The sequence below is a fragment of the Panthera uncia genome, chromosome C2, assembly GCF_023721935.1.
Source record: "Panthera uncia isolate 11264 chromosome C2, Puncia_PCG_1.0, whole genome shotgun sequence".
NCBI classification, from domain to species: domain Eukaryota; kingdom Metazoa; phylum Chordata; class Mammalia; order Carnivora; family Felidae; genus Panthera; species Panthera uncia.
In genome coordinates, this window is record NC_064810.1 from 76,351,283 (window position 1) to 76,378,275 (window position 26,993).

The following is a 26,993-nucleotide window of genomic DNA, read 5'->3' on the forward strand; positions in this document are numbered from 1 at the left end:
AACTAAGGAAGAGCTGGAGAGCAGGTGAATATGATCAATGTTATTATTTTCCTCATCATGAGAGAGAGGCACAAAAAGGAGATTTGCAGGACAGCTATGTCAAGAAGTGAAAATAACCTTGTTATGGGTAACAAATGTAACACTGGCGGGAGCCAGTCTACTGACTTCGATCCCTCAGCAATAAAGTCTAACACCCACTCAATTATGAGATCAGCTCAAGTCCCAATTAAAGCTCAAACTTTGAAGACCAAAGTGTTTCCTTTGTGAAAAGAAGTTGATAAATCATATTCACCATGAAAAAGTGTGTCTGTACATCATGTCCTTTGATGGGCTATTCTTAAGAGTCCCAAGATTCCAGAGGGCCACGCAATGGGCTGGCTTGCATTAGATTTCTGCAGAGCTGGCAGCCTTATTCTGGAAGTCTTACATTACAGGTAACCTGATGACAGGGAGGGTGGGCCACAGGCATGCATCTCAGCTCGCCTGTGAAGCCAAGGGGAGAGAGCTTTGCAAGACTGATATGCTGGGATCAATGAAACTCTCCGGGGAACTGGCTGTTCCCCTTTCAAATGCCACCTCCCTAATCTCTCCACTTGCTCAAGTCAGATTCTTCAAAACTCTGAACAGGACATGAGGCTGGCATGATTAGGAGAGGCAAAGGAAGAATGCTCTCTATAAATCATGGGTGGAGGGAGAAAGCATCAAATTTACAGACAGTTAACAATCAAGGTCAGAACTGAGGGATACTGCTTGGAAGTATAATTGCTTCCTTTAACCATGAAGAGAAAACAGAGTCTCGTAATATTTATTAAGGGCCTACTGTATGCTGGACAGTGTGCTGGGCACCAGGTCAGGATGCCTGACCTCTAAGACCTTGAAATCTGTGAAGGGAGAAAGTCACAAGAGCAAAAATGACTGTATGTCCAAAGGCCAGGTCATTACCTCAGACTAAGCACAACAGAAAACACTAACCTGAGGTTTTCACAGTGTTTGCACACAGATAATACTGTGTGCCATGGGTTATGAGAAAACAGCTCTAAAACTGAGGAAGGTGTATGAGGCTTATAATCGAGACAGACTGACCTATATTCACAAAGAGGCCTGGTCACTGGAGTCCAGGGAAAGAAAACACTCTGCCCCCAGAAGTGGTGTTCTGATCAGACCTCTCGGTTCTCAGGTAGGTGCCACAGAAAGCTGATCTCTGCCTCCCCACCAACTCCAAAAGCATTCCAGGTCAGTACATATGATTCTTTCTAATGGCCCCAGAGTAATTTGTTATATGGATTTGCCCCAATTTGTTGAAAGTCCCCCACTGGCGGGCGTGTAGGCTCCCAGTACTCTGCCATCGCAAATCAATATGTTGACTCTTTGATAAGTGAAATCCACTGTTGTGTTTTATTTACCATGGTGACTACAAAAGGCATCCCCATAAATGAAGTGGCAGATTAACAATGAAAAATAAATGCTGAAGTCAACAGGTTCTTAAAATATGGAGAGGGTCCTGCCTTGTGCAGGCAAGGAGGCTGCATTGGGTTGGGCAGGCATAGGAAAATAGCACAGCCACCCTGCAGAAGTCTGCGTATGGGGCGGCCTGTAATCATTCTCTAGCATCTATTCATATATTTGGATAGTGGATAGTATCACAGTCCCTTGGGGCTAGAGTATGTATGCATGCCTGAAAGCACTAAGGAAAGCAAGAAAAGTAGAAACATTCTGCTCTGCGTCCTTTCAAATTATTACTTGTTGTACGAGTGAACCTTCACAAAACTGTAATAAGCTCATGAAACAAAGGGATCAAAATTAAGACTCATAAACATTTATATGCCTATGGCCAGTCAGGCGCTGATCAGTGCTCTAGACAGATCATGCAATTCTCATAACAAGGGATGTATTAACATGGCCACTTGCAGACATGAAAAAGCGAGTTTTAAAGAGATTGGATTCTTTGGGCAGGTCGCTTATGCTGCTAGGAAATTTCAGAATTGAAATCTGTATCTAAGTTTCCTGCCATTTCTAAAACACCATTCTGTCAACTGTCTTATAGCTAATGATTCCTAGCTATAATACTGGAGTAGCACCTTAATATAATAAGTGGTAGGCCTCTCTTAGCAGTAGCAATTATATTGTAGAAATAAGCAAAGAGTCTGAAAGTAAATCCTGAATTCAGTACTGCTTGGGTTTGAATGTGTGTGTGTGTGTGTCTGTGAAACAGAGAATATGGAAAATGTTATCACACTTCATTTTATTTCATTGGAAGAAGTTTATTTAAAAAAAAATTTTTTTAACGTTTATTTTTGAGACAGAGAGAGACAGAGCATGAACGGGGGAGGGTCAGAGAGAGGGAGACACAGAATCTGAAACAGGCTCCAGGCTCTGAGCTGTCAGCACAGAGCCCGACGCGGGGCTCGAACTCACGGACCGCGAGATCATGACCTGAGCCGAAGTCGGACGCTTAACCGACTGAGCCACCCAGGCGCCCCGGAAGAAGTTTAAAATAAATACCATATTTTTATGGAACTGGACACACAACTGTATTTGTTATGTAAAAAATAGAGGGGTGCTTTGGTGGCTCAGTTGGTTAAGTGTCCGGCTTTGGCTCAGGTCATGATCTCCCAGTTCGTGAGTTTGAGCCCTGGATCGGGCTCTGTGCTGACAGCTCAGAGCCTGGAGCCTGCTTCGGATTCTGTGTCTCCCTCTCTCTCCGCTCCTTCCCCATTCACATTCTGTCTCTGTTTCTCTCTCAAAAATAAATAAACATTAAAAAAATAAAAAATAGAGAAAGCAAAGGAAATATGCATATACACTTTAAATGTATTAATTGTGTTTTGGCAGTAATTATGCATAAAATCAGAATGAAAAGAGAAAACACAAAAGGACAATGGCAAGTGATAAAATGGTACTAAACAGTTTTTATTACAGAATTACCAGAATACCATGTAGTAAGTGTGGCTCTTCCTAATGACAGCTGCTTCTGCTGCTTCCCATTTGTGCACGGTTTTAAATTATAGTGTTTTATTTTGAAAAGTTGCTTTAAAATGCACATATGCCTAAGAAATAGGTGTTGTGTAATAGGACATTTAAAAAACCCTCCATCCACCTTTTGGGATGAACAATGGATGTTGTATGGAAACCAATTTGACAATAAATTTCATATTAAAAAAATAATAAAATAAAATAAAATAAAATAAAATAAAATAAAATACCCTCCATCACTTGGTCTTTAGCACCATACTACACAGGGCCTGTGTGTCCCTGTATGTCTCCTTCTATCAATCAGGGGGAAAGACAGTCTAGACAGGATGGCAGACAGACTTGAACTGGGAGTGAGGGGTCCTGGGTTCCTTTCCCTCCTCGACAGGTGATAAGCCTTGGAACCTTGACTTCTCTAAGTTTCCTCATTTATAAAAGTGGGGCTAACAGCCTCAGTTGTGAGGCTCAACCAAAATAAATGTATGGGACAATACTTTTTAAAATGTGAGGTCTATGGGGGCACCTGGGTGGCTCAGACCTTTAAGCGTCTGACTCTTGGTTTTGGCTCAGATCAGGATCTCACGGCTCATGATAGCTCTGCCGTCATGCTGACAGTGCTTGGTCTGTTTGGGATTCTCTCTCTCTCTCTCCCCCCCCCTCTCTCTCATTCTCTGTCCCTCCCCTGCACACTCATGCTCTCTCTCGCTCTCTCTCTCTCCCCCGCCCTCAAAATAAATAAATGATGTTTGAAAAACAAACAAACAAACAAAAGTGAGGTCGATGTATAAGTGCGAGGATATATAATTTGGCTTAGAGACTCAGATGCTGCTATGTACAAGATACTGGTGTCTGTGGATAGATCTGAGGTCTTTTCAAGTGATTTCAACTGCTACTCAGATAAGGGTTCAAGTGTCCTAAATTTAGAAGAAATGCAACTGGGCCTAAAATAAAACTGATGATGAACAAGAAAGTACTACTTAGGAAAACTCTAGACACCACACGCTACACCAGTAGGGGAGAATGGACATCTAATTCAACCTGTTCTATACAACCTGTAAAATTCTATATGGTTCTGTAAAATCTATAGGGCAGACTGTAGACAAATGAACCAAGATCCAAGAAAGGCAAAACAGCTTAACCCAGGCCACTCATTAAATGGCAGGCAAAACACCTAATAAGAACCTAAGTCCTTCTAGAAGTGTCCTATGTTGATTATTAACACTAGCACACCAGAAGAAAAGAAAACAAATTTTACCAGACTCCTCTTTTTCCTCATCAGAGACACAGATCGAACACAAGAAAGACCAAGTGACTTGGCTAAAGTCACAAAGATGATCATGTCTAGAATCCAGGTTTTCTGCCCCCCAAAGAGTGACCTTTCCCCTAACAGCAGTGCCTACCCCTTTATTCAGGGTACAGACCTCACTGTTGTCCCACCTAAGGAAATTTTACCAGTATACTCCACAAGACATTTTATTTTCTTTTTAACCTGCCACTTAGGCATACATCCCCAACCTTGTGTGTGTGTGTGTGCGTGTGTGTGCGTGTGTGTGTGTGTGTGTGTGTGTGACAATTTACTTGTCCTAGAGAAGGGCTTTGATGTTTCAGAATTGTGTTGAATCTAAAAAAAATAAACCTTAAGACTTCTGTATGGGAGGTGATACAGGAGGCGAAGGGTGGCTGATTTAATGTTCCACTTGCAACAAGATCTATCACCATGGTTCTTAAACCATTTTAGAAGGGAAGTGAGCAATCATTAAGTGGTCTCCATATGCCCATCAGCCCTTCAGATGTGCTTATTCCTAACACAGCAGAGCTTGGCCTGGGTATGCAAACAAAAAACTGTTAGCCTTGGAGATCAGGGATTATGAACACCCAATCGGCAACCCCTATTCTAAAGCACATTATGCTCCACTTATAAAATGGTTAGTCGGGCAGATCTTCAGCAAAGTATTACTTAGATTGATCAACCAATATTTATTAAGGCCTATGAACTCTAAGTTTACTCACCTTTAGTGTCCACCTCCAGGATTATTAATATAAAAGACACTCATGATTATAACACAGTTGGTGAGTAACACATGGAAAAAAGATCAAATTGTAGGCTCATAGTTAGACTTTATGTTTGAAATATGAACCATGACAGAACCGCTTCTCCAATCATGAAAGAAAGGCACTAAAATAAAATTTTAGGCAAGTGTTGAACATCCTTATGTGGAACGGTAGAAAAAGAAAGAAAGAGGGGTGCCTGGGTGGCTCAGTCAGTTAAGTGTCCAACTTCAGCTCAAGTCACAATCTCAGGGTTCCTGAGTTTAAGCCCCGAGTCAGGCTCTGTGCTAACAACTCAGAGCCTGGAGCCTGCTTCAGATTCTGTGTCTCCCTGTCTCTCTGCCCCTCCCTGACTCACACTCGGTCTCTCTCTCTCTCTCTCTCTCTCTCTCTCAAAAAATGAATAAACATTGAAAAAAATTTTAATTAGAAAAAACGAAAAAGAAAGAAAGAACACGATCTGGTGGGGCAGGTCAGAATCAGAAATAGGTCCTGTTACACAAAAGCCTCTGTCCGTTTAGGGATGTCATTTAACCTCCACATTCTTAGCTTTCCTTACTAGTGAAATGGGAAGTATACAGCTCATCCTACTTAGCTCACAAAGAAGTGAAGACAAAATGAGGGAACACATGTGAAATTACATTGGGATGTAGTCTTATAAATGTAGATTGTTTTATGAACCATATACAGCTGGATTAAAGCAACAGTGAACTAGATGCTATAATATAGAAGTAAAACACTTTCCAAAGAAAGCTATTTGCCAAAGAGGAAAAAAAAACCCGTTAAAACAATTCTAAAGCTACTTTTCAATAAGAGGATGATATTTGGAAGTGCTTTTAGAATCCATGCAAATATTAAGTTGTTTGAAAAACATGCATGCCACTTTGGCATTGGCCATTCTTTGATCAAGCAATTAAAACCAGCCTTGTCCATCTCCTCCCTTATATACAAACCTTATTTATAATACATTACAATATGAACTTTGAAATAGAATAAACATTCTTGTACCTTTTTAATTTTTGAAAATATTTCCATATTTTCTTGGAAAAGTTACATATGTAAAGTTCTTTTTTTCAACATTTTTAATCATAATGTCTTTGGACTAATTCAGGACTCTGATGTACAGTTTTAGAAGCGTCTTTGGGGGAAAAATTATAAAGGTGATAAATCTATTTGTATCAATAAGTTACGATTCGTGTTATAGAACCTACACGTATAAACAAATTTAGCCCTTCCTTAATAAATGAAATTTATATTTCTTATTACCCCATGCCTGTGATTTTTTTTAACCACATATTAATATGGCATTTACTTCTTTAAAATAAGGAGACTGGTAACTATCCTACATTCTGGTAAATGCAAATACGCATCCTACAACTATGATATTTCTTGTTGGCATACTGCTTTATAGCTTTCCAAAAACTTTTACACCAAGGACCCCTGACAGCCGGGAGGGGGTGAACAGATTCGCTGAAAATACTACGTGCCAGCCAGAACACAGGACTTTGGTTCCCAGATCAGGGCTTTGCCCACTCAATGGCACTTTTTCTTTCTCTGGTTCAGTGTTAAATAGTCAAAACCAAAATGTCCTTGGAGGACAGGGAGAAACTGTGAAATGAATCTCTAAGCCTTGACAGAGTTGAGAAGTCCCTGGGGGGGGGGGGGAGCAATGAAGACCACCACCCTTGGAGGCAGGGGTCAGGTTTAAGGGCACACAGGTGCCCAGGGCTCTTACCGTCCAGGTGGCCGACTTGGCGGTGCTAGACTGCTGGAAAGACACGTCGAAGCTGTGCGGGCCCGGGTAGTCGGTGTTGGAAGGGATGGCGGGGGAAGGCGACAGGGCATCGAAGGTGGAGCTGGGCTGCGCGTAGGGCGACGGTGCCGTGACGCTGTTCTGCGCATGGTCTGTGTTGTAGGGGCTGGTGGACGAGGAGCCGTTCTGAATCTGCTGGTCCATGCTGTTCAGGAGCCCCAGGTTCGTGTACTGTGGCTGCAGGACACCCAGAAACCCCAGAGTTAGCCATTTCAGCTGCCCATCATTGCTCCGAAAAGGCGTCATTTGGTGCATGCGTTGTCCAGAAATCCACCGTGGGTCTATGAAACTTCATATTTCAAGTAAAGGGACCAATTTGCGATACACGGAAACAGCAAGGGAAGTCTGAGGCCTGTGCGTGCCTTGTAAGGGTGCAGCCTTGGGAGACTGTGGTCTCCTGAAGAGCAACTAAAAGTAGAATATATACAACGATACTGAGGTAGCATTGTATGGTGACAGACGGTGGCTGCATGTGTGGTAGGCATAGCATAGGGTATAGACTTGACATTACCATATTGTACCCCAGGAACGAATGTAACATTGTGTGGCAACTATATTTGAATTAAAGAAAATATGGAATACGTGCTCATTAACAAACTGGGCAGAAATGTCCAGTGTTTAGTAGGTGTATAGAATATCTTTAAAATAAATGAATACCACGTGCTACTCCCCCCCCCTCCGCCATGTTATTCAGAATGAGAATGATCACTGGATAGATATGTTATAAAAGGGATGTGCGCATCAAATTGCTGCAGATGGAACAAAAGCAGATGTTCTCCAAATTTCCTTGTAGTCTTATTATCTAAATTCTGTCCCAGGGTACCAAGAGTGCCCCCCAACCCCCGACCAAGGTCTCAGTTCGTCAAGACTGGCGAAGCATCGGTAGCAAGGTAAGGGTGAGCCACCTATATGCTTTTAAAAGTAACATGCTAGTGTATCATCCAAACACAGCCTCATTTTTCCTCTGTTCTTTCATTTTCTTTGCAGCAGTTTGTTCTTTGCCAGAGTAGAACATGTGTAAGAGAAATATCACTTAGTTATAATAAACATTCTATATTTGATGTAATTGAGGCGCACATTAGTTCGGGTAACTCTGCTGCCTGATGTCTTATGCCTTCTGTGCAAATGGTTACAGTAGGCATTCTGTGCATGGTATATGGAAAGAATGAATTAACTTTTCATTAAATCTGCATGTACGGAAAGAATGGATTAACTTTTCATTTAATCCGCAAAAAAAAAAAAAAAATATATTACTATCGGAGAGGGGGAGTGATTTGCTCAAGCATCAGCTAATAAGCAAAGAGTGGGAATTATGAAACCAAATCTTCTGACTCTGAGTCTAGGGCCCTGCCCAGCACCATCACACCTGTCAGCCTGAGGAGATAATTCAAGTCATTCCTAAACTTGAGTCAAACTGGACACATTTCCAGAAGGGGCAACCACTGTATGGGACAGGTTTGCTTGTACAGGTTAATCTCATTGTTTCTTCAAGGGAGTGAAGGGGAAACCAAGCAAAAGCAAGAAGAGAAAAAACAGTCTTGTGGGCACCGAGGAGACTGGCTTCTCCCTGGAAAAAGAACTCTGAGAGTCCTAGCCCCAGTAAAATGATGGAGAAGAACAAACTTACAAAAGCAATAGACACTTAACAAAAATGTTAATGAAACTAAATTATTTAACCAAACTTTTGGTATTTTACATGGCGGGGGAGAAGCAAAGAGCTCTGCCATTCCCTTCAGTCCAGAGAGCATCTGTCTAAATGTTAAAGGCCGCATGCCCATTCCATTACATTTATACTTTCACATTCCACTGCCGAATGCCACGTCCCCATTTGCTCTTCAAATAACTATTAATCTCTTGACACTTATCCCCATGCTGACAAGAGCAGCTGTTTGTCTTGCCTCCTCTCCCCTCTGACTTCGGCAGCTCCTATCCCCCCCTCCTTCTTTCCATCTTCAGCTCTCCCCTCTTGACAGGTGAGGCAGGACTGCAGGTGAGATGAGGAGGGGAGAAGAAAATAAAACCCCACCCCCGAGGCCCCACAAAGCGTCCACCTCCCCACCCCCAGGCTGATTTCAAAGTCCCCAGGTATCCAAGCCTGCAGCAGCAGAGGAGGAATGGGATTGAAAAGATATTATTTGTGTTCAAGTTAAGGGTCAGCATGCAAAGCCCTCCTGAACGTCCGGGAGGAATCAGATAATGCTCCCAGAGGCACGTGCTTCCCTACAGCAGTACAATTAGGGAAGCGGCGGGCCCTGACATAAAGGACAAAGAAACTGGGCCGAGCACTTTCTCACAGGCAGTAAAATGCCTGTTGAGCCACCCTTCCCTCCTCCTTCCAGCTATGCAGAATTGGAACTTCAGCTAATTGTGGGCTTGGATGAGAACAAAGAAACATAGCCCTTTGAAAACTCTTGTTTTTTTTTGATATATGTAAAGAGAAAAGTTTTGGGACCAGCTTTAAAAGCCAGTGAGCAAACACTCAGCACTTCGCTAAGGACTTAAGAGAAAGGGAAAATGCATTCACTTCAGAGGCACCTAGGAGACCCCTGGGACTGCGGTGAGGCTGAACATAATGGGTGGTTCTAAAGAAACAGAAGCCTTATTCCCAGTCATTAACAGCACTGTGGGTGCTGATGGCTGGGCTTTTAAATGCCATCATTTTTAATTCCAATCAGTTTAGGTGAAAAATTTTACTTAATAATAACAGAGTGTGCCTCCACTGCCTAGGTTTCTTTATGCATCATAAAGCTGGAATTCTCAGGTTTAGACAAAGAGCCTCTCACTATCCAAGATAAAAATGGAAAAACACATTTCAATGCAAACCTTTCTTAAATGTTACTTTAAAGAAACATAACCAAGTAGTATACTCAATTGTCTTAAAAAAAAATCTAAAGTACAAAACCAGCACTACTAACTTTAAATTAATTAGCTGAAAATACAAACAAGAACAAACCCAAAGAATTCCATGAAAGGAAATCTGCTTGGATACTTTGCTTAACTTTATTAAAAATCGATGTCATAAGCCTGCCATGGGAAACAGTCCTTTTGAAGTTAATTTAAAAAGCATTTAGTTAACAACAACGAGAGAAGTTTCTTATTTGCCTCTTTGATTTGACAAGAGAGTGGACATGTGGACAGAGCAGCATTGGAGGCTGAGGGGCAGATCAACATTGCCGAGAAGAACAAGTCCTCCATAGGCCAGATCAGCAAAATAATTTGCATGACTCAGTGCAAAATGAAAATACAGGCCCTCTTGTTCATAAATTATTAAGTTTCAAAATGGTGATGCACCTGGCTAGCTCAGTTGGTTAGGAGTCTGACTCTTAATTTCAGCTCAGGTCACAATCTCATGGTTCCTGAGTTCAAGCCCCACTGTCAGTCCCAAGACTGCTTGGTATTCTCTTTCTCTCTGCACCCCCCCCCTCGACCCCCGCCCCATTCCCTCTCTGTCTCTCTCTCTCAAAATAAAATAAAAAAAATAAATAAACATTAAAAAAAATAAACATTAAAAAAATGGTGATAGCAGAGCATTAAACAAAGCACAGCACCCCTTGCTACTACATACCTTGTATGCCCATGAAGCTAGCTCTGCACCAGGTTAATGAGAACAATATTTATACCTTATTTTCCACCAAAGTGAAGCTGATGGGATGAATGGAGCAATGCCTGTGCCCCTTCTTTACTATAATTCCATGAATATAGGGGGTGGGGATCTAGTGTTATTCTTGGATGTTCATGTAATGCCTATTTACAGTGACCAGTAAAAGAGTGTGAAAAGTTAGAACATGGCACTTGCACATCAGTCAAAAAGCTGCCCTTAGAAGAACTGTATGGGGTCGACTATGTCCCATGTGTTCTGATGTAATAAAAACTATTAGCATATTTGAAATGAAATAGAAACTAGATTGTCCCTTTCTAAACCATGAGGCATCTTGATTTTGAAATAAACTTAATATATTCTGTAGACACTCAATGAATGAATGAAAGCATGCATGCATGAATGAATGAATAAAAATGTCACATATCTACCCTATCATGTCTGAAAGAGGAGACGGCCTTGTTTCTACAAAACCTGAAAGGCAAAATGAACACAACTTGTCTGAAGTCTACTGTAAGACTGATAAAGTAAAACAACTGATTTCCTCTGAATTCAAACAGATGCATCATTTCCTATAAAATAACTTTGAAACAGAAGACTCACCACCTGGACCCTAGGTTTTTTACCAGCATCTGTAACTGGAATATATTCAGTTTCATCACACACTAGTTGATCTGACCGCAGAAAGGATGAAACACACCTTGGTCACAGAGACTTATACTCCTGGTAATCACAGAACAAATTGGGGGTGTTCTGAAACACGGAGCTGTCATGATTAGTGTAGGGATACCCAGGGGCTGAATCTTAAACTGCTTGCTTTTACCATTAGGAAAGAGTAAGTTTAGATAAGTAGTATTACCAAATACAGATAAAAGTATTTTCTTGTTTTTCTCCTCTCTTACACCCTTCACATTCTCATAGCCATCTATAGGCTCTGATTTGTTTCTTCACTAAACTTCAATTTGGATGGATTATTAGAATTATAATACAGAAGATTAGATTTTTTTTTTCCTGAGTGGACACTGCTGTAAGAGTGCCCTATAAATGCAATCCCTATTTAGTTTCATCTATTTTTTTCCCCCCTGGGTTACACTGTTAAATGATCTTAAACTCTGAACATAATATGAACCTAAATTTTCTTCTTATCTGCTCAGCAATACTGTGTCAGTATATATCACTGTAAATAAAACTCAATATTGAATACCTGGGTTGACAATGTAATAAGTACTTTAATATAAAAGAATTTAGCATCGGGGCTCCTGGGTGGCTCAGTCGGTTAAGCGTCCGACTTCAGCTCAGGTCACGATCTTGCGGTCCGTGAGTTCGAGCCCCGCATCGGGCTCTGGGCTAATGGCTCAGAGCCTGGAGCCTGCTTCCGATTCTGCGTCTCCCTCTCTCTCTGCCCCTCCCCCGTTCATGCTCTGTCTCTCTCTCTGTCTCAAAAATAAATAAACGTTAAAAAAAATTAAAAAAAAAAAGAATTTAGCATAAAAAAAAAAAAAAAAAAGGATCCCCATCAAGTCATTTGACCAGTGCAATGGAAAGAGGGACTTAGATATAATTTGTGTTTCTGAAAACTTTCTCCTCCAATTTATAAGAGACATGTGATAAGTTCTATTTACTAGACATTACCATCCGTAATAGCTAATTTATGGCAGCATGGCAACAAGAGCTAACAGTCTATGGCAAGAGGTTAATTCAAAAAATAAGAAGAAAAGGAATTAAAGCCAAATCAGGAATAGGAGAGGTTGCTGTCAGGATATGTAATCGAAATTAATTTACTTCCATTTAGGAGTGCTTGGATGGCTCAGTCAGTTAAGCCTCTGACTTCAGCTCAGGTCATGATCTCACGGCTCATGGGTTCAAGCCCCACATCGGGCTCTGTGCTGACAGCTCAGAGCCTGGAGCCTGCTTTGGATTTTGTCTCCTTTTCTCTCTGCCCCACCCCGACTCGTTTTCTCTCTCTCTCTGTCTCTCAAAAATAAGTAAACATTAAACAAATTTTTAAATGTTTCCTTGTCACAGGAAACAAGTTGCCCAAATTTCATTTGGAAGAAATTATATTTATAATCTTTGACTGATTATTAGACAAGGCTAGGGAAGGGAATTGAATCCTCTTTAGGACTTACCATTCCTGAATGGATCCTAGTAATGGAACAGAACTTGGAACCTAGACTTGGTGATGTGGGATCTAAGTCCCAACACTGCCACTAATGTGCTGAAAACTCTGTGCAAGGTACATGAACCACCTGGACCTTAGTTTCCTACAAGGAGACTGAATCTCATGATCAAACATAAAAGCATTCTGATGGATGACCACACTCCTCCACAAAGCTATATTAAAGTGCCATGAGATTACTTTCAAAACATGAGATAACCTGCTTTTTTATTTATCCAGATTTACCAAGCCAAGCCTAGAAATCAGCAGCATGCATACACTTTCCTCAGCTGATTAAACCTTTCACCTTGGGTTTCCTGAAGGAGCTCTCGTGAACATTCTAAAGCCCCTCCTGGGAAAAGAAAGCAGTTTTCCTTGTGACCCTGGCTTTACAAAGCATTCATTCGAATATGCTCTAGTAGACAGTGCTATACTTCATCCCCAAATATCAGCAGGATGGTGACTTTTCAACAAGCACTGCCGTAGGGAGAAATGCTTGTCATTTTTTAGTTTTCTATTGCCTGCCTCACCTGAAAGAATGATGGCTTGTTTTATGCTAGAATTGAACACAACTGAGTTAAAATGCTCCATTTGTGGCCAAGAAGATATTTGTATAACAACGTCAAGTTGAAGTACCATCTTTCAACCTTAAGAATATATTCAGCATCTGATTTTTCTCAAGACCAGATTTTGTTCCTTGTAAAATATTTAGCTTCTTTTATCTTCCAAATGATCCCCCAAAGCACATGCTTCGAGGTAAAGTGTACTCATACCTTACAATAAACAGCCTGTAAGAATAAAGCACCTAAGCGCACAGGAACTTCTGGCAGCAGGCAGAGAGTTTACTAGAATGCTTTATGGTCTGACACAAAGTGCCGAGATTCCTTTGAGGCCCGAGATTCCGTAACTCAGGAAAGAGCTCCCTAAAAGCCAATGCCAGACAACCTCAGGTGAGATGAATAACTACACAGTTGGCTGATCAGGTGGACAGCGATGCCGAAAAACACTGGACAACAGCATTTGCAAATCCAGGTGGTGGACCATGTTGAGGTTAAAACTCAGCCTAAATTTACTGAATTCACACTGTGGAGAGCTCAACCAAGAAAAAATAAACTTCAGGTTCTTATTTCAGTCAGTACTCCTTTTCAGTAATGACAAATGAGCAAAATTATAATCACAAGCATCTAAATTCTTCAAAGGGCTTTGTCACCATCAACATACCAAGGCGGCATGGGGCTTAGCAGAAAGGCATAATTCTAAATTCAATCACTTCTAGATGCGGATATTAAGGAAAAATATACAGAGTTCCAATTTTTTCAAAGTTGGAAAAAATATGTTTGAGGACATTTTCAGCCTCTCGCAATCACTATTTTGATAGCTTTATTTAGCAGAAGTGGTAACGTGAAAGGAAGACAGTACATAGTAATGAAAATTTTCAGTGAAGGTTAGGTCACTTATATGGAAAGCATACCATGGTGATTTTAGAAGATCATCGATAATGTTTCATTGGTTTTTAAAATGAGTTTAAGGTATTTAAAAATAATTTTTGTAATATATCTGTGTAGGCCATATCAGAAATCATGACTTCAATCAGCTGGAGTGATTAAATGTGATTATCATTGTATAACAGAGGATAGCTTTGTTTACCATGATGTGAAACTGAAGACACAGCCGTTTCAATAAACAATGACCATTCAAATGTTTTAAAAGTCTGAAACGTATGGAGCATCCATATCCAATCCTGTCTACAAAAAGAATAGTAGCTACTCCTTCTACTACGAATAATCTTTCTGAGTCCTTACGTATGTTTTTTAGAGTCTTCAAGTTCTGCTCATTCATTTAATCCTCATGAGCTAGGTGGCATTATTATCCCATGTTTTATACATAACTTATAGATGAGGAAACCGAAGCCCCGCAAGATTAAGTAACTTGCTCAAGGTAGTAAGCAACACAGCCCGAATGAGAAACCGGTCAATCTGGCTTGAGAACCCGCTTGCTTACTTACCTTTCATTCCGATTGCATGTAAATCTGAGTCCCTCAGATTTCTGCCTGGAATTTTTATCTAAAACTTACATTCAATGAAAGCATACCATTCTAGATCTTAAAAAACAACAACAACAACAACAACAAAAAAAAAAAAAACAGTTGTCCATTTTAAGGACAGGATATAAAACTAACCATTCTTAGACTGTGTATAACTGCAGACAGTGAGAGACCCAGCTCCTCGGAGCCTGCCACCAGCAGCTCAGTGTAGATGAGATCATGTCTCTCTCAAGTTGAAGACCATGGGCAGGTCCCAACTGTCTTAGAGTAACCCCCCCCCCCCCCACCGCCAAGTCTTGCCAGTGGCCTCGCCGCACTATTTGAAACTCTCTCCTTTGCTCACTAAACAGCCTGCAAACAGGCACTCCTCAAGTTTTTCAAAGGCAGACTCCTTCAGTCCGCAGCCCCCTCCCACTGGCGGGCTGTATCCTAGTTGTCTTGTAGTTTTAGCTCAATGCCATTCTCCCCAGGAGAAGCCCTCTTCACCCAGGTAGGCATTCCCCTTTGTTTCACATGGTCTTACTGCTCGGACTTTCCCTCGACATCGCATCATTATAACTGAAATTATTTGTGCAAATATATATATGTATACATATACATATATATATTTTTTAAATATCGGTCTTTTCTGCTACAGCATAAATCTATGAGAGATTGTATCTCGTTCATCACCGGGTCTCACGTCTGCCACGGCGTGTGAGCCACAGTGGCTGCTCGGGAAATATTTATTGAAAGAATAAATGCAACATATTTTCCAGTAAAAAGCACTTTCAGAAGATATCTCTTTTTATTCTAATGCGCCTAACTGTTGACTTTTATGCTGAAGGAAGCCTGCCTTCAAATCAGCTTCATGTCTTTACACACTACTGCAGACTAAATGTCATGGTGCATCTGCAAATAATCTCTATGACCTTTACTCTGGGCTCTGCTTTGTTTTGGTAGGTGGGATTGTGCTTTTAGCTTCAGCTCTTATGGGAACTAGTAGCAGAATAGCCAGTCCTGTCACTCATAAGGCAGTGAGTAATACTCAGTAGCTCACACCTAGCTGGAAAGTTTATTAATGAGCTCCTACTTCCTTAAAACAAACACATACACGTTTTCGTGGCAGGGCAGTGTCTTTTCCCTCATGGCCTCGAGTTTGTTCCTAATGCATCTAGGTCAGCAGTCAGAATCCAAATCTTTGTGGCCATATAATTATTCACTTCCTACGGACGGTGCTTGTGACCGAATGCAGATTTCTTTGGGAAGAAACCACCCGGAAACAAGCTTAGAGTAAGACGTTCGTTTCTGGTGGATAGGCCACAAAGTCTGTCCCTCCCTCTCTGATTTCCATGATTTTCTGCCCTGTTAGCTAGAAGTCAGTTTAGAATAATGCCATAATTAAGGGCTTACAGTGTATGTTTTGAGGAACGGAGATTGTACTTTATCAGACACGCACCATTTTCTTGCAAATGGTCTAAGTTCATGACTTCATTTCCCTGACTTTATAATACACACAGAGAGGTTGAAACACTAGCTTTTCTTTGCAGATAGAAAAGTAAAGCATGAAACAAGGAGTGCACTACTCAGTTTTACTATCCTATATATATTCAAATGAGAAACACTGTTTCTGTGTTCCTCTTGCTTGTCAAGTTCTTTGCTGATTGCTACATTTTTCATTGTATTTGAGATGAAAGTTTTTAGTGATTTACTACGCTTTGTAATTAGACACGGTGACTTACATAACATTGGAGTGTTCCTTTAAGCTGTCACTTTTAACTGCAAAATAAAACCGAAGTTTCCAGCTATGCAGAAGACATGCCTTACTTTGAAAAGACAGCCATCTATTCATTTCATCCTATTTACTCAATCACGAAAGTAACAATCAATCAGTTTAATAATTACAACAGCCCCTGGTGTCTTATTTGAACACGAAAAAACAAACAAACAAAAAACTAGGACACCACGGTTAAGAACAAAATGACTTAAAGATTTCTCAGACATCCTTTAGTGATAATAACACCATTGAAAATAAAACAGGAAAGTGTTTGCAAATCATCAAGCTTATTCACCCAGAGCAAACCACCCAAATCTCTGGTGATGACCAAGAGACATGCAGGGGACAAAATGAATCAGGGGACAAAATTAATCAGTGTGGAAGCAAGTAAACACTTTTAAGAAGTGACTGCAAAGCAAGATAACAATCTAATCTATTCAGTTTTTTAAAAAATCAAACACATTCTCTGTCCTCATGGGTAATCCATTAAATGAAAGCAGCACACACTTTATACTGTTTACCTCTGTCAGAGTATAAGTCATTTCTTACTTGGGAAACTTCCCTGTCTTAAAAACTTTCTTGCCACTTAAGGTATAATGGAAATAAATACCAGCGTTCGTGAAAGAGAGAGAGAGAGACAGAGAGGGAGAGGGACTTGTAAGATGTCAAGGAAAACCATATGATTCAGAATGTACAGGTGGAGACAAGGTTTGTGCAACGTTGAAGTCACTTTACTTTTTGCACAGGTTAGTTATAAAGAGCCATTTCTGTAAAAGTATATATTATAGGCCACGTTTTTATTTGAAGATACCCCTTCATGCAACAGCAACAGAACATGTCTCCATCACATTCAGGAACATCACTGGGTGGCCCTGGAGAGGATACAGAGATAAGTACTGCACGTGCCCTACCCACCAGGATTGGGGAGAAGGCATCTGGGCCTCCCAGAGAGCAGTGAAGGATGAACAGAGAAGTGCACAAAAGCTCAGGGGAGGGAGAAGTTATTCTGAATTGGGGGAGGGGGGCAGTTCTGAGAAAATGTTAAGGGTGAAGCAGCCTCCCAGCAGGGTCTTAAGAACTGGAAACAATCTGATCTGAAGATAAATATCTGGGGGCTGGTGTTGGGGGTTAGAAAAAAGCTAGGAAAAATACCCTTTCTGGAAACTTACTGTTCTGTTTTGCAGCCTTTCAGATACTTTGGGACTGGCTACTGAAATAATTTCCCAGCCTGAGGCTTATTCTGGGCTTTCTGCTTCACCCAGGGTCACCATTTCTCTCTGTGTGTACGCCCGTGGAGTCCCCAACCTTAGTCTGGTGACAGAGTCTCACATGGTCCATTTAAGAATAACCAAGCCATTCCCAAAACATCTGATGTTGCCCGTTGGTTGAGAGGGTAATGGTTTTCCTTTTAATTCTGATTCCATCAATAGAGTGACACTAATCCAGACTGATTTGAGTAAACAGGGCATATTCTCCATTGTCTCTGTGATCTGAGAAAGAATAAACTTGAGAAAGCTCACTGCCTGGATTGGAAATGGCCCCTTTGGGTGTTTTTGCGCAAGCTTGAAAGGAAAAAGAAAATGCCTGTACAGAGCTCTTTCCAAGGCAAGCTGACTTTGGGGGTGGTAATTCTCATAGTGGTATGACACTAAGGTGCACCTATTAGTGGCTTTAGCACCAATAAGAAAGTAGAACCATTTCTTTTGTAGTGTTTCCAGAAGAGTTGACGAGAGTGTTTCGTAAATTTCCGCCCCTGGCAACACACTACAGCTTGACTCAAAATTCCCTCTTTCAGCTTTTATAGGATTTTTTTTTTTTTTTTTTTTTTTTACCATTTAAGAAACACAGACAAGATGCAGTTCAGCTCACACATTTTGCATGAGATATCAATTTACACTCTACCCACATCCACTAACATTCCAAAAATGTTTTCTTCTTGCCAATATTCCCTCACCTAGAACCAATATGTGCTTTACCTTAACACCAGTTACTGAACTTTAAATTGACAGGTAAGTATTACCTGGCAAAGCCATCTCAGAATGGACATGACAGCCTGATTTTACCTTGTCTTTGAAAAAGCAAACCTGAGCAGATTGTATAAACTTAGTCATTATCAAGTAAGAAATACATTTAGAAATGAGAGCTTCCCAAGATGTGTGTTTTGTTTTTGTTTTTTCCAGAGTATGAAAAGGTATGCCTTTTGAATGGGATAGATGTGCTCTAGTATCAGACCAAGTAAGAAAATCAAATACAGGGAAGTAGAAAGAAAAGACTTTATAGACACTCCCTCTAACCACTTTGCTCTGCAAAGGAGGTTGTAAGCAATGTGGTCGTTGATGTTACTTTGCTGTGTCCCCTGATGTCTGCACAAAGATGAAATCAGCACAACCACATTTCGATATTGGATATTTTCAAAATCCACTTTCTGTTAGTGGAGGATTAGGTTTGTAAGGAAGACAAAGGGATGAGATATAAGCTTGGACTTCTCCCCCCACTTATCACTGAGGCCAGTTCTCCCTCCTACCCACTCCCCTTTACATTTAAATCAAGTCACTGAGTCATCTCCCACCCTGAGCCCACCCTCACCTACCCCTCCATTATTTCTGTAATTGCCTACATGAGATGGAAGTGATGAAGGAGGTTGTGGAAGGAAAGGATATTAATATGGGTGAAGGTGAAGACACGTCTTCCCTCAATATTTCTGTTCAAATCTCAAATGCAAATATGTCACCTCAACCAAAATGAAATTTGAGATATTTATGGCAAAGAGTTTTTAATTTGGGATTCCAAAATGTTGACTTTTTTAATTGCTGTTTTTGTTTAATTGGGGGTGGGGGGGGCAGGGTGTTTGTTTCTTAAATGAGACATTCACATTTGCTTCTGCTCTGTTATTTCCTGGTTGGGATTCTCATGTTGGAAAAATATCATACTTGGTATATTCTCTCACATTTACCTCCGGGATTACTATTTGCATTTCGAGCAGTAACCAGAGAAATGATTTTCTCATCCTGATTCTAAGATGACTATTTAATAAAGTTAATCCTAATTAATAGAAGCAACCAGTCTGGATTCTGTTCCAGCTTTGATTAATTTAACCATGCAATTACTGGAGTGCCTGGGTGGCTCAGTCCATTAAGCATCTAGCTTCGGCTCAGGTCATGATCTCCTGGTTTGTGAGTTCAAGCTCCACATCGGGCTCTTGGCTGACAGCTCAGAGCCTGGAGACTGCTTAAGATTCTGTGTCTCCTTCTCTCTCTACCCCTCACCCACTTGTGCTCTGTTTCTCAACAATGAATAAATGTTAAAAAAAAGTAAAAAATAAAAATAACAATGTAATTACTGAGCCCCTATAAGGATAAGATAATTTATCTGTCTCTGTAGAGGTCTAAGGAATGGGATCAGGAAACTCTCAACTTCACCTAGCCCAAGAAATCACGTGGGCTATTTTTTCTCCTTCCCTGCAGGATGACACCTGTCACTCCTACAGCATGTAGACAAAGTTTTGAATCATGGATTCTGAACCTTGTCCATGCCTTCAAAACATTCATAGGTTCTAGTTCTCAGAACATGGAAGTCCCTACCATATTTTGTTGCTATTTCTACAACAGCTTTCCATTTTGACATACATGCTAAATACAGATCTGTGTTTAAATCAACATTCTCTTTTCAAGTCAATGTATCATGCTGGTATATTAGCATCTGGTCATCTGGTCCTATGCAGTTTTTCCTTGTATTTTTATTAATTTTACTCTACTCAGAATGACCTTCCTTCTGCAACTTGGCTGAATTCTGGTCCTCAAACTACATAAAATATTACCTTCAACCTGAGCAGTGTGAAACCATTTCATTGTCTTTGAAAGTCTTTAGTGTCTCCTACCACATTCTGTTTCATACTGAAGTCATTCATTGTACCTTATGTTCACCTAGAATTGCGAATTCTCAGACACCAGAGGCTACAACTGTTCACTTCTGCTTTCCTTACACTGCTTAGCAATATGACTGTACTTAATTAGCCCCTAGTAAATGTTGGGTTGTAAGGAAATGCTTCTTTCGTGGTGGAAATAATCTAAATGGTTTGTGGATAGGATATCAAAACTTCTGTATCTGTTTACCAACAAATTTATACTACTTTTCCATTTTGGGGTGGGGGTGGAGGAGATAATGAAATAAAGAGTGGGCCTTCATTTGTAGGGTGATCATATACTTTGTCTTCTAAGTGGAACACTTTTGAAAGAGAAAGTGGTGCTATTCATAATTACATTTGAATGGCATGCATAAATTAGGACAAACCAAAACCAATTGTTTCCAACTTATCCATGGCAGGGACCATAGCTATTAAAGAGAGTAATGCACAGAGAGTGTATAAGTTCTATAAGACTTTAGACATGACCCATTTCTACCCTTCCAAAGTTCCCAGAGAAGTAATGGATATTCTTGCAAGATGGCCAATGTGCAATGCAGAGAAATGCATTTTTATACTTCTAGGCTGTCTTGAACAAGTGTTCCCCTAGTACAGCTCCAATTATACCACTCTTCTGTTCAAAATCCTTCCATGGTTCATCACTGCCACACTATTAAATGTGATTTGGCCTTCCATGAGACACTGTCTTATATTTCTAACTTTATTTCCTAATTTTTTCATGCTTTCACTTCCATTTGAGCTATTTGACATTGCTGGGCACACCAGCATTCACCCCAGCTCTGTGCCTCTGCTGATGCTTGTTTCTTCACCCTAAATCCTCCTTCCCTCTCATATTTCAAGGACTTAGAAATTTCTACCCAACCTTACAAGTGCAGCTGCAATTTACTTATACATATAGACTTTCTTGATCCTCCTGTTTCAAGGTACTCTCTTTCTCTTTGATCCTTTATATATCTTGCTTATACTTCTCATATGACAATGAGGATCTGCCCTGTATTATAACTCTATGTACTCATTTCCTCTATGAACTGTAAACTTCTTGGTGTAGGAACTGTTTCTTCCCCTCCTACATACCATCTTCTATATAACGGATGCTTCAGGAAACATTTCTGTGAAAAGAGTAAGGCGGTCCTCTAACCAAAGTTTCCCTCTCCCCATACTAGCACTCACGAATATTGATGAAATTCAAATTCATCAAAAGGTATCAGTGAAAATTATAAGATGTTTACAGAGTTAGTACATTAATAATCTACGCTTTACTATTTTTTTGCGCCTCCAAATTGTGTTCTTAAGAGAAGATTGGGACTCAAATTCATAACCTAATGTTTGCATCAACTGTTTAATTTTGACACTTCAATCCATTTTCTTTCAGAAGCCAAATCCACTACTCTGTCGGATGTCCTGCATAAGCAACTCAGTCCACCACATTGGTGCTGAATAATAATGCTACATCAGACATCTGACTTTTTTCCTCATACATTCAAAAGAGAATTCTGAGTCCATCATTTGGAAAACTTTTCATCTTCAAAATAATAAGACTACAGAGGGGTCTTCTGGTATCTGTGTTTATTCTTTCTTATTTACTGACATAAACTGACTCAAAGAATAAATAGTGTATTCAATGGGGGGAGCTTAACTTCAAAATATTACTATGAAAGGAGGACTTGTACTTATACTCCTCTATCCCACAAGCTCAGATCTCACTCAAAGCTATCACACGCACCTCAAAGAAAGCTTGGGAACATTTGGGGCAACACATTTCTTAACTGTTTGACCCATAGCCTTCCTTAATGTAACATCTCCTAACTTCAGACAGATCCTCCCTTCATGGGAAGAATACAGAATCCAAATTGATATTATTCATCATCTGAGGAAAATTTAGTAACTTTGCTTTCAGAAGATGTATGTGGCATGGTGAAAAAGCAACCAATATTTTTTTGGTTGCCATAGCTAACCAGACATTCATTCATGTTTCTCAGTATACTCTCCACACCCCAGTTGAGGATCACTGCTCTCCTAAAAAAACAAAAAAAAAACAAAAAAACAAAACAAAACAAACATGCTTTTTCCTTATCTAGGTAAAGGATAAGTGATATATTATCACCACTCATTTTTCCAATAGTAGCAAAAGAAGGTATGGTCTCTCATCTGTGATCTAAGATCTCTTTCTCCCAGTCCCCTCTGGGCTTGAGGGCAACCAGTTGTAAAAGAAGCAATACAATCTAAGACTACAGCATGGAAAGAGGAACACAGCCTGGCTGACAGCTGAATTAAATCTGCAGATTCTGCTTCCGACCTACTATGATTTTACATATGGTGCTAAACATCAAAAAGCTTAAGATAATACATTTATTAACTATTAAGAGAAAAAAATCACTCCCATGGGAAAAATGTCTCGTGGAGACTGTATGAGGGAGGAAAGACTTTTTCCCTTTTTCCAGTGGATTTGCACATCAGTTCTTTAAGGAAACTTTTTTGGAGCGTTTACTATGAATCACAAAAGCTCTTTTCAGAATGCTTTCTGTCTCTCTTGGTGTGAAAGAGAAAAAGGTTCAAGTAAGTCAACAGGACTCACTTATCCACCTATACCTCTCTCTACGACAGAGAGAGAGAGAGAGAGAGAGAGAGAGAGAAAGAGAGAGAGAGAGAGAGAGAGAGAGAGATCAACCCCGATTTATAAAATGAGGTGTTTCTGTATAGGAGCCTTGAAGTCCCATTTACTTCTAGAATACTGGAACCCATTCACTAAAGTACCTTTCCATCTTCACACAGGAACCCAGACAGACATTTTTAATAAAAATGTCCTAAATGTCCTTCTAAGGAGGAGTTTGGAAGTCTCTTTCTGTTTCTCTTTCTCTCTCTCTCTTGCACGCACACATGCATGCACGCACACAGCCCAGTTTTGTTTTTTGTTTTTCATTTTTGTTTTTTTTTTGTTTTTTTTGTGGGGGTTTTTGGCAAGAAGGTTGAACTGAAACTTAATCTGTGAAGTATTTCCCTTCTTTTGAGACTCTTTCTCCAAGACTGAGACCAGTCCCAGAGGCAGGGTCATTCCGCGCCTGACACACCAGAGTGGTGCTTCCTTGAAGCCTCTTTCCCTTGTAACCCAAGGGAAATTCTGCCTGTTACATCCTGCCCATGTTCTCCTCCCTTCCAGACCCTTTCACTAAGTGTTCACTAACAGTTTCCCAAAATCTAGCTCTGCTTGGAGGGAAAAAAAAATTGCAAAGATGTGGAAAAAGGGGTAGAGAAAGAACAGTGTTCTTACATTGTCTTTATCAACCCAAAGAAGCTACTAGGAAATTAATTTTAAAAACTATTTGAAGTCAGAGAATGGGTTATTGTTTCAAACTAATTTTCATTCTCATGGGCAGCCAGATGGCTTTTATTCTTAACCTACCCAATTTTTAACAATTTTTGTGGGATAATAGATCACTCTTTCTGTATCAAGGGTTACTAAGAAACATTATCTTAAGATAAATTAAGAAACGTTACAACTTTTATATTAAATTCCCAGATTCTCAGGGCCATGCGGTCCCAGGATATTTTGTATAGTCAGATATAGAATTGCATTTTTTACGGAGGACTAGATATTAAAACATAACACTATACAGCAAAGAAAGCTGTGCTTAAGTAATAGAATGAAAATCAAGCTATAAAAATTATGCATAATATACACATTATTGGAAGGATATACAATTCACAATGGCAACACACAAAAAGAGGCAAGAAGTTAGAGAAATTCAGCCATATTTTTTCATAGATATCCTCTATACACATTAAAAGCACTCTAAGAGAAAACAGATCACTTGGGCACCTGACTATACACATTCACCTAAAGTTTTGAAAAACGCAAACCATGAAAAGGTATTTTCTTTCATGATAAGGGTGCTACACTCTCACATATGACATGACTCTTTTGCCTCCATAAAAGGCAATCATTCCTACAGGTTATTTTCTATGCACATTTACACAGTTTTTTCCTTCATGAGAAATATTCATTACTTTCCACTTGGCATCTTCATACTTTTCTTACAGATATCTCTAAACCACCTTTTCTTTCTATCCCTTTCTACTTGGACCCAAAGTCAGATCCCAGCCTACTTATAAATATGCGTGTGAAATAGCTCCTTAACAAACATAAAGTCAGATATGAGATGACCGGCAGACCACTTATTTAGTAATGAAAACTCGCCAAGGTGGGATCAATCTTTAAAGTCACCTCCATTTTTTTTTTTTTTTTTTTTTTTTTTTTGGTTAACTGTTTGGTAACATTTTAAGCTAACTTTCAATGTTAAAGCCAAACAAGAAACTCGAGTTTCTCCACTGAGGACGAGCAAGCCTGCTTGAATGTTTTAAAGGAAAATAGGCACTTCCTTTTCCTTCTGTAGATAACTCGATATTTCCCCTGCTATATTTACACAGTTCAGGTGTCTAGACAATAGCATGGTCAGTATGACAACGCAGGCCCTGCTTTGCTGCCCTTTGTGCGATTCTTCCTTTTGCCGTGCACACCGAGTCCTATGCACTTTGTTTTGATTTTTAAGAAGCTCAGTTTGAGTCCTCCAGTCCTCCAGTCTACTTTTCCAAGCATTCCCCTGCAAGCATTTTCATCTGAAACTGAACTCACGCTCACCACCCGTCCCCCCCTCCCCCAATCTGATTAGTGTCAACACAGCTGCCCTATTCTGAGGAATGTAAACTAATATTGTTGTTAGACCTCCCTCAACCATAGGAAACTTCCTCAAAGCTTTATAGTCTCTTCAGGAGTTTTTTTTTTCCCCATATATCCATTTGCCCAGTGGTTTAAATCCCTGAGACAAATTTGAGGAGAGATCAGAGAGCCAAATCATCAATTCCAATCCTATATGCTATGATACACATTTGCCACGTACGCATGTATAAATATTTAATCATGCATTGCCCAAAAATAACTTTGTAATTACACAGTGAAAGTCTTAAGTCAATCACCAGACAATAGGAACATTAGTGAAGTCCCCTGAAGATTTTCGATGGGTCTCTAGATTGATAGGATTCAAAACAAAGATGGCTTAACAAAAAAAAAAAAAAAATCTCACCTGGATTATTTTGAAAAAGCTTCATTTGCTTTTAGGATGAAGTCTGGAGATAGAACTGAGAACTTAACTGAGTTAAGACACAGTCAACTAATTTATCTTACTGGTACGTGAGCACACAACAGAGGAGTCATTTCAATGTATCTAGCAGAATGTGAGCTTCTCTTCCAGTCTGTTCTTCCAAAAAGGGATTTTACAAACTCCTGCATATTGGGTTTCTTCAAATACATAACATTACCCAGAAATTTCTCTTTTGTCTTTTCTCCTATTATTTCATCTCCCACTTAAAGGAAAAAAAAAATCTTACAGTCACCACAGAAAACATTTACCAAGAAAAGGAGATTCCTATACACGATTTGCAAAACCATTACATTGGGTGACCAAGAACCACAAATATGTAAGCTTTTGTTTAAAAATAAAAAAAGTGAAAAAAGCATCTCTAAATGGAGTGCTAAAATCTAAAATCCTTACCTCACTAAATTGAGTCTGGGCATTGTTTTCCAGGTACAACATGTTAGCAGTAAGATTGATCAATGCCGCTGTCCTCTCTTCTGGCTCCAGGATTTTGCCAACCCCCCCACCCCCTCTGAGACCCTGACAATAGGAATCTACTAAGAAGATAACAGAACTCAAGTCCCTCTCTCTCTTTCTCTCTCTGTACATAATTTTAGGTTCCCTAATATATACCCAACTATAGGCATGAGGGGGCGGGACTCTTGTCTTTACCTGTCCAATCCATCAACTTCCACCTGGAGTCCTCACTCCAATGGAGTGAGGCCTCTCCCATCTCATTAAGTAGTTAGAATTCCTTATCACCAATCTTTAAAAGAAAAAGAAAGAAAGAAGAAAAAAAAAACAAAACAGGAGAGAGACAGGTAAAACTTTCCCTTGTCTCTTTCACAAGAAAGTGCACTCTCTCCTGAAAACAAAACAAAATCTCCCCAAACAAACCACAAACCTGTACCACCACCAGGACTTAGAGAAGGCATTTCAGAAGGTTATTTTACACTTTGCAACTGAAAAGTAAAACTTCAGGGAAAGCTTTTGGAAGGCCTTTTTTTTTTTTTTTTTTTTTTTAAACTAGATGTGGAGTTTTAAGAATGACTACACAAAGTTAGAAATTAGGAAGAAATACTCAACTCCATGGTTATAGTTCCTCAATGTAAAAATTAAAATCCACTGCCTGATAGCTAAAAAGTTTTTAACTTATTCTCCACAGAGAAATAGTTTAATACAAAGTTATGCCAACATAAGCCATTGGATTTTTCAGAGTATAGTTAAAGATCAATTTAAAACGTTTGGTCCCGTTAACTTGTAAAGACAAACATCCATATTATGTACAGGAAATAGAAACCCTGGGAAAAGTGCCCATTTTTTTTTTTTTTAAGCTCTTAAAAGGAAAAAAAAAAGCACTGCTTCTTTCCATCATTATTTCTTGGGACATGGAATCAATACAATAGCTTATCTATTTGAATATTTATTTTCTCTATTGTATGTAGTTTTAATTAATGCTCAATTACAATATTTTTTCTATAAATGGATAATAAATTTTAAATAGAAAGAGTAAATCTTAAAGTTTGAGAAACCAGTTAGCTCTGCCATAAAATA

At 39.7% G+C, this 26,993-nt stretch overlaps 1 protein-coding gene across 1 annotated transcript in view; it reads right to left on the reverse strand.

Moving 5' to 3' along the window:
• The window catches only part of TP63 (tumor protein p63), a 211,954-nt gene that overhangs the window by 60,223 nt on the left and 124,738 nt on the right, over positions 1–26,993 (reverse strand). Inside the window, exon 4 of the mRNA XM_049628416.1 lies at positions 6,755–7,009. Coding sequence (XP_049484373.1) covers positions 6,755–7,009 — 255 coding nt within the window. The remainder of the gene's footprint in view (positions 1–6,754; positions 7,010–26,993) is intronic.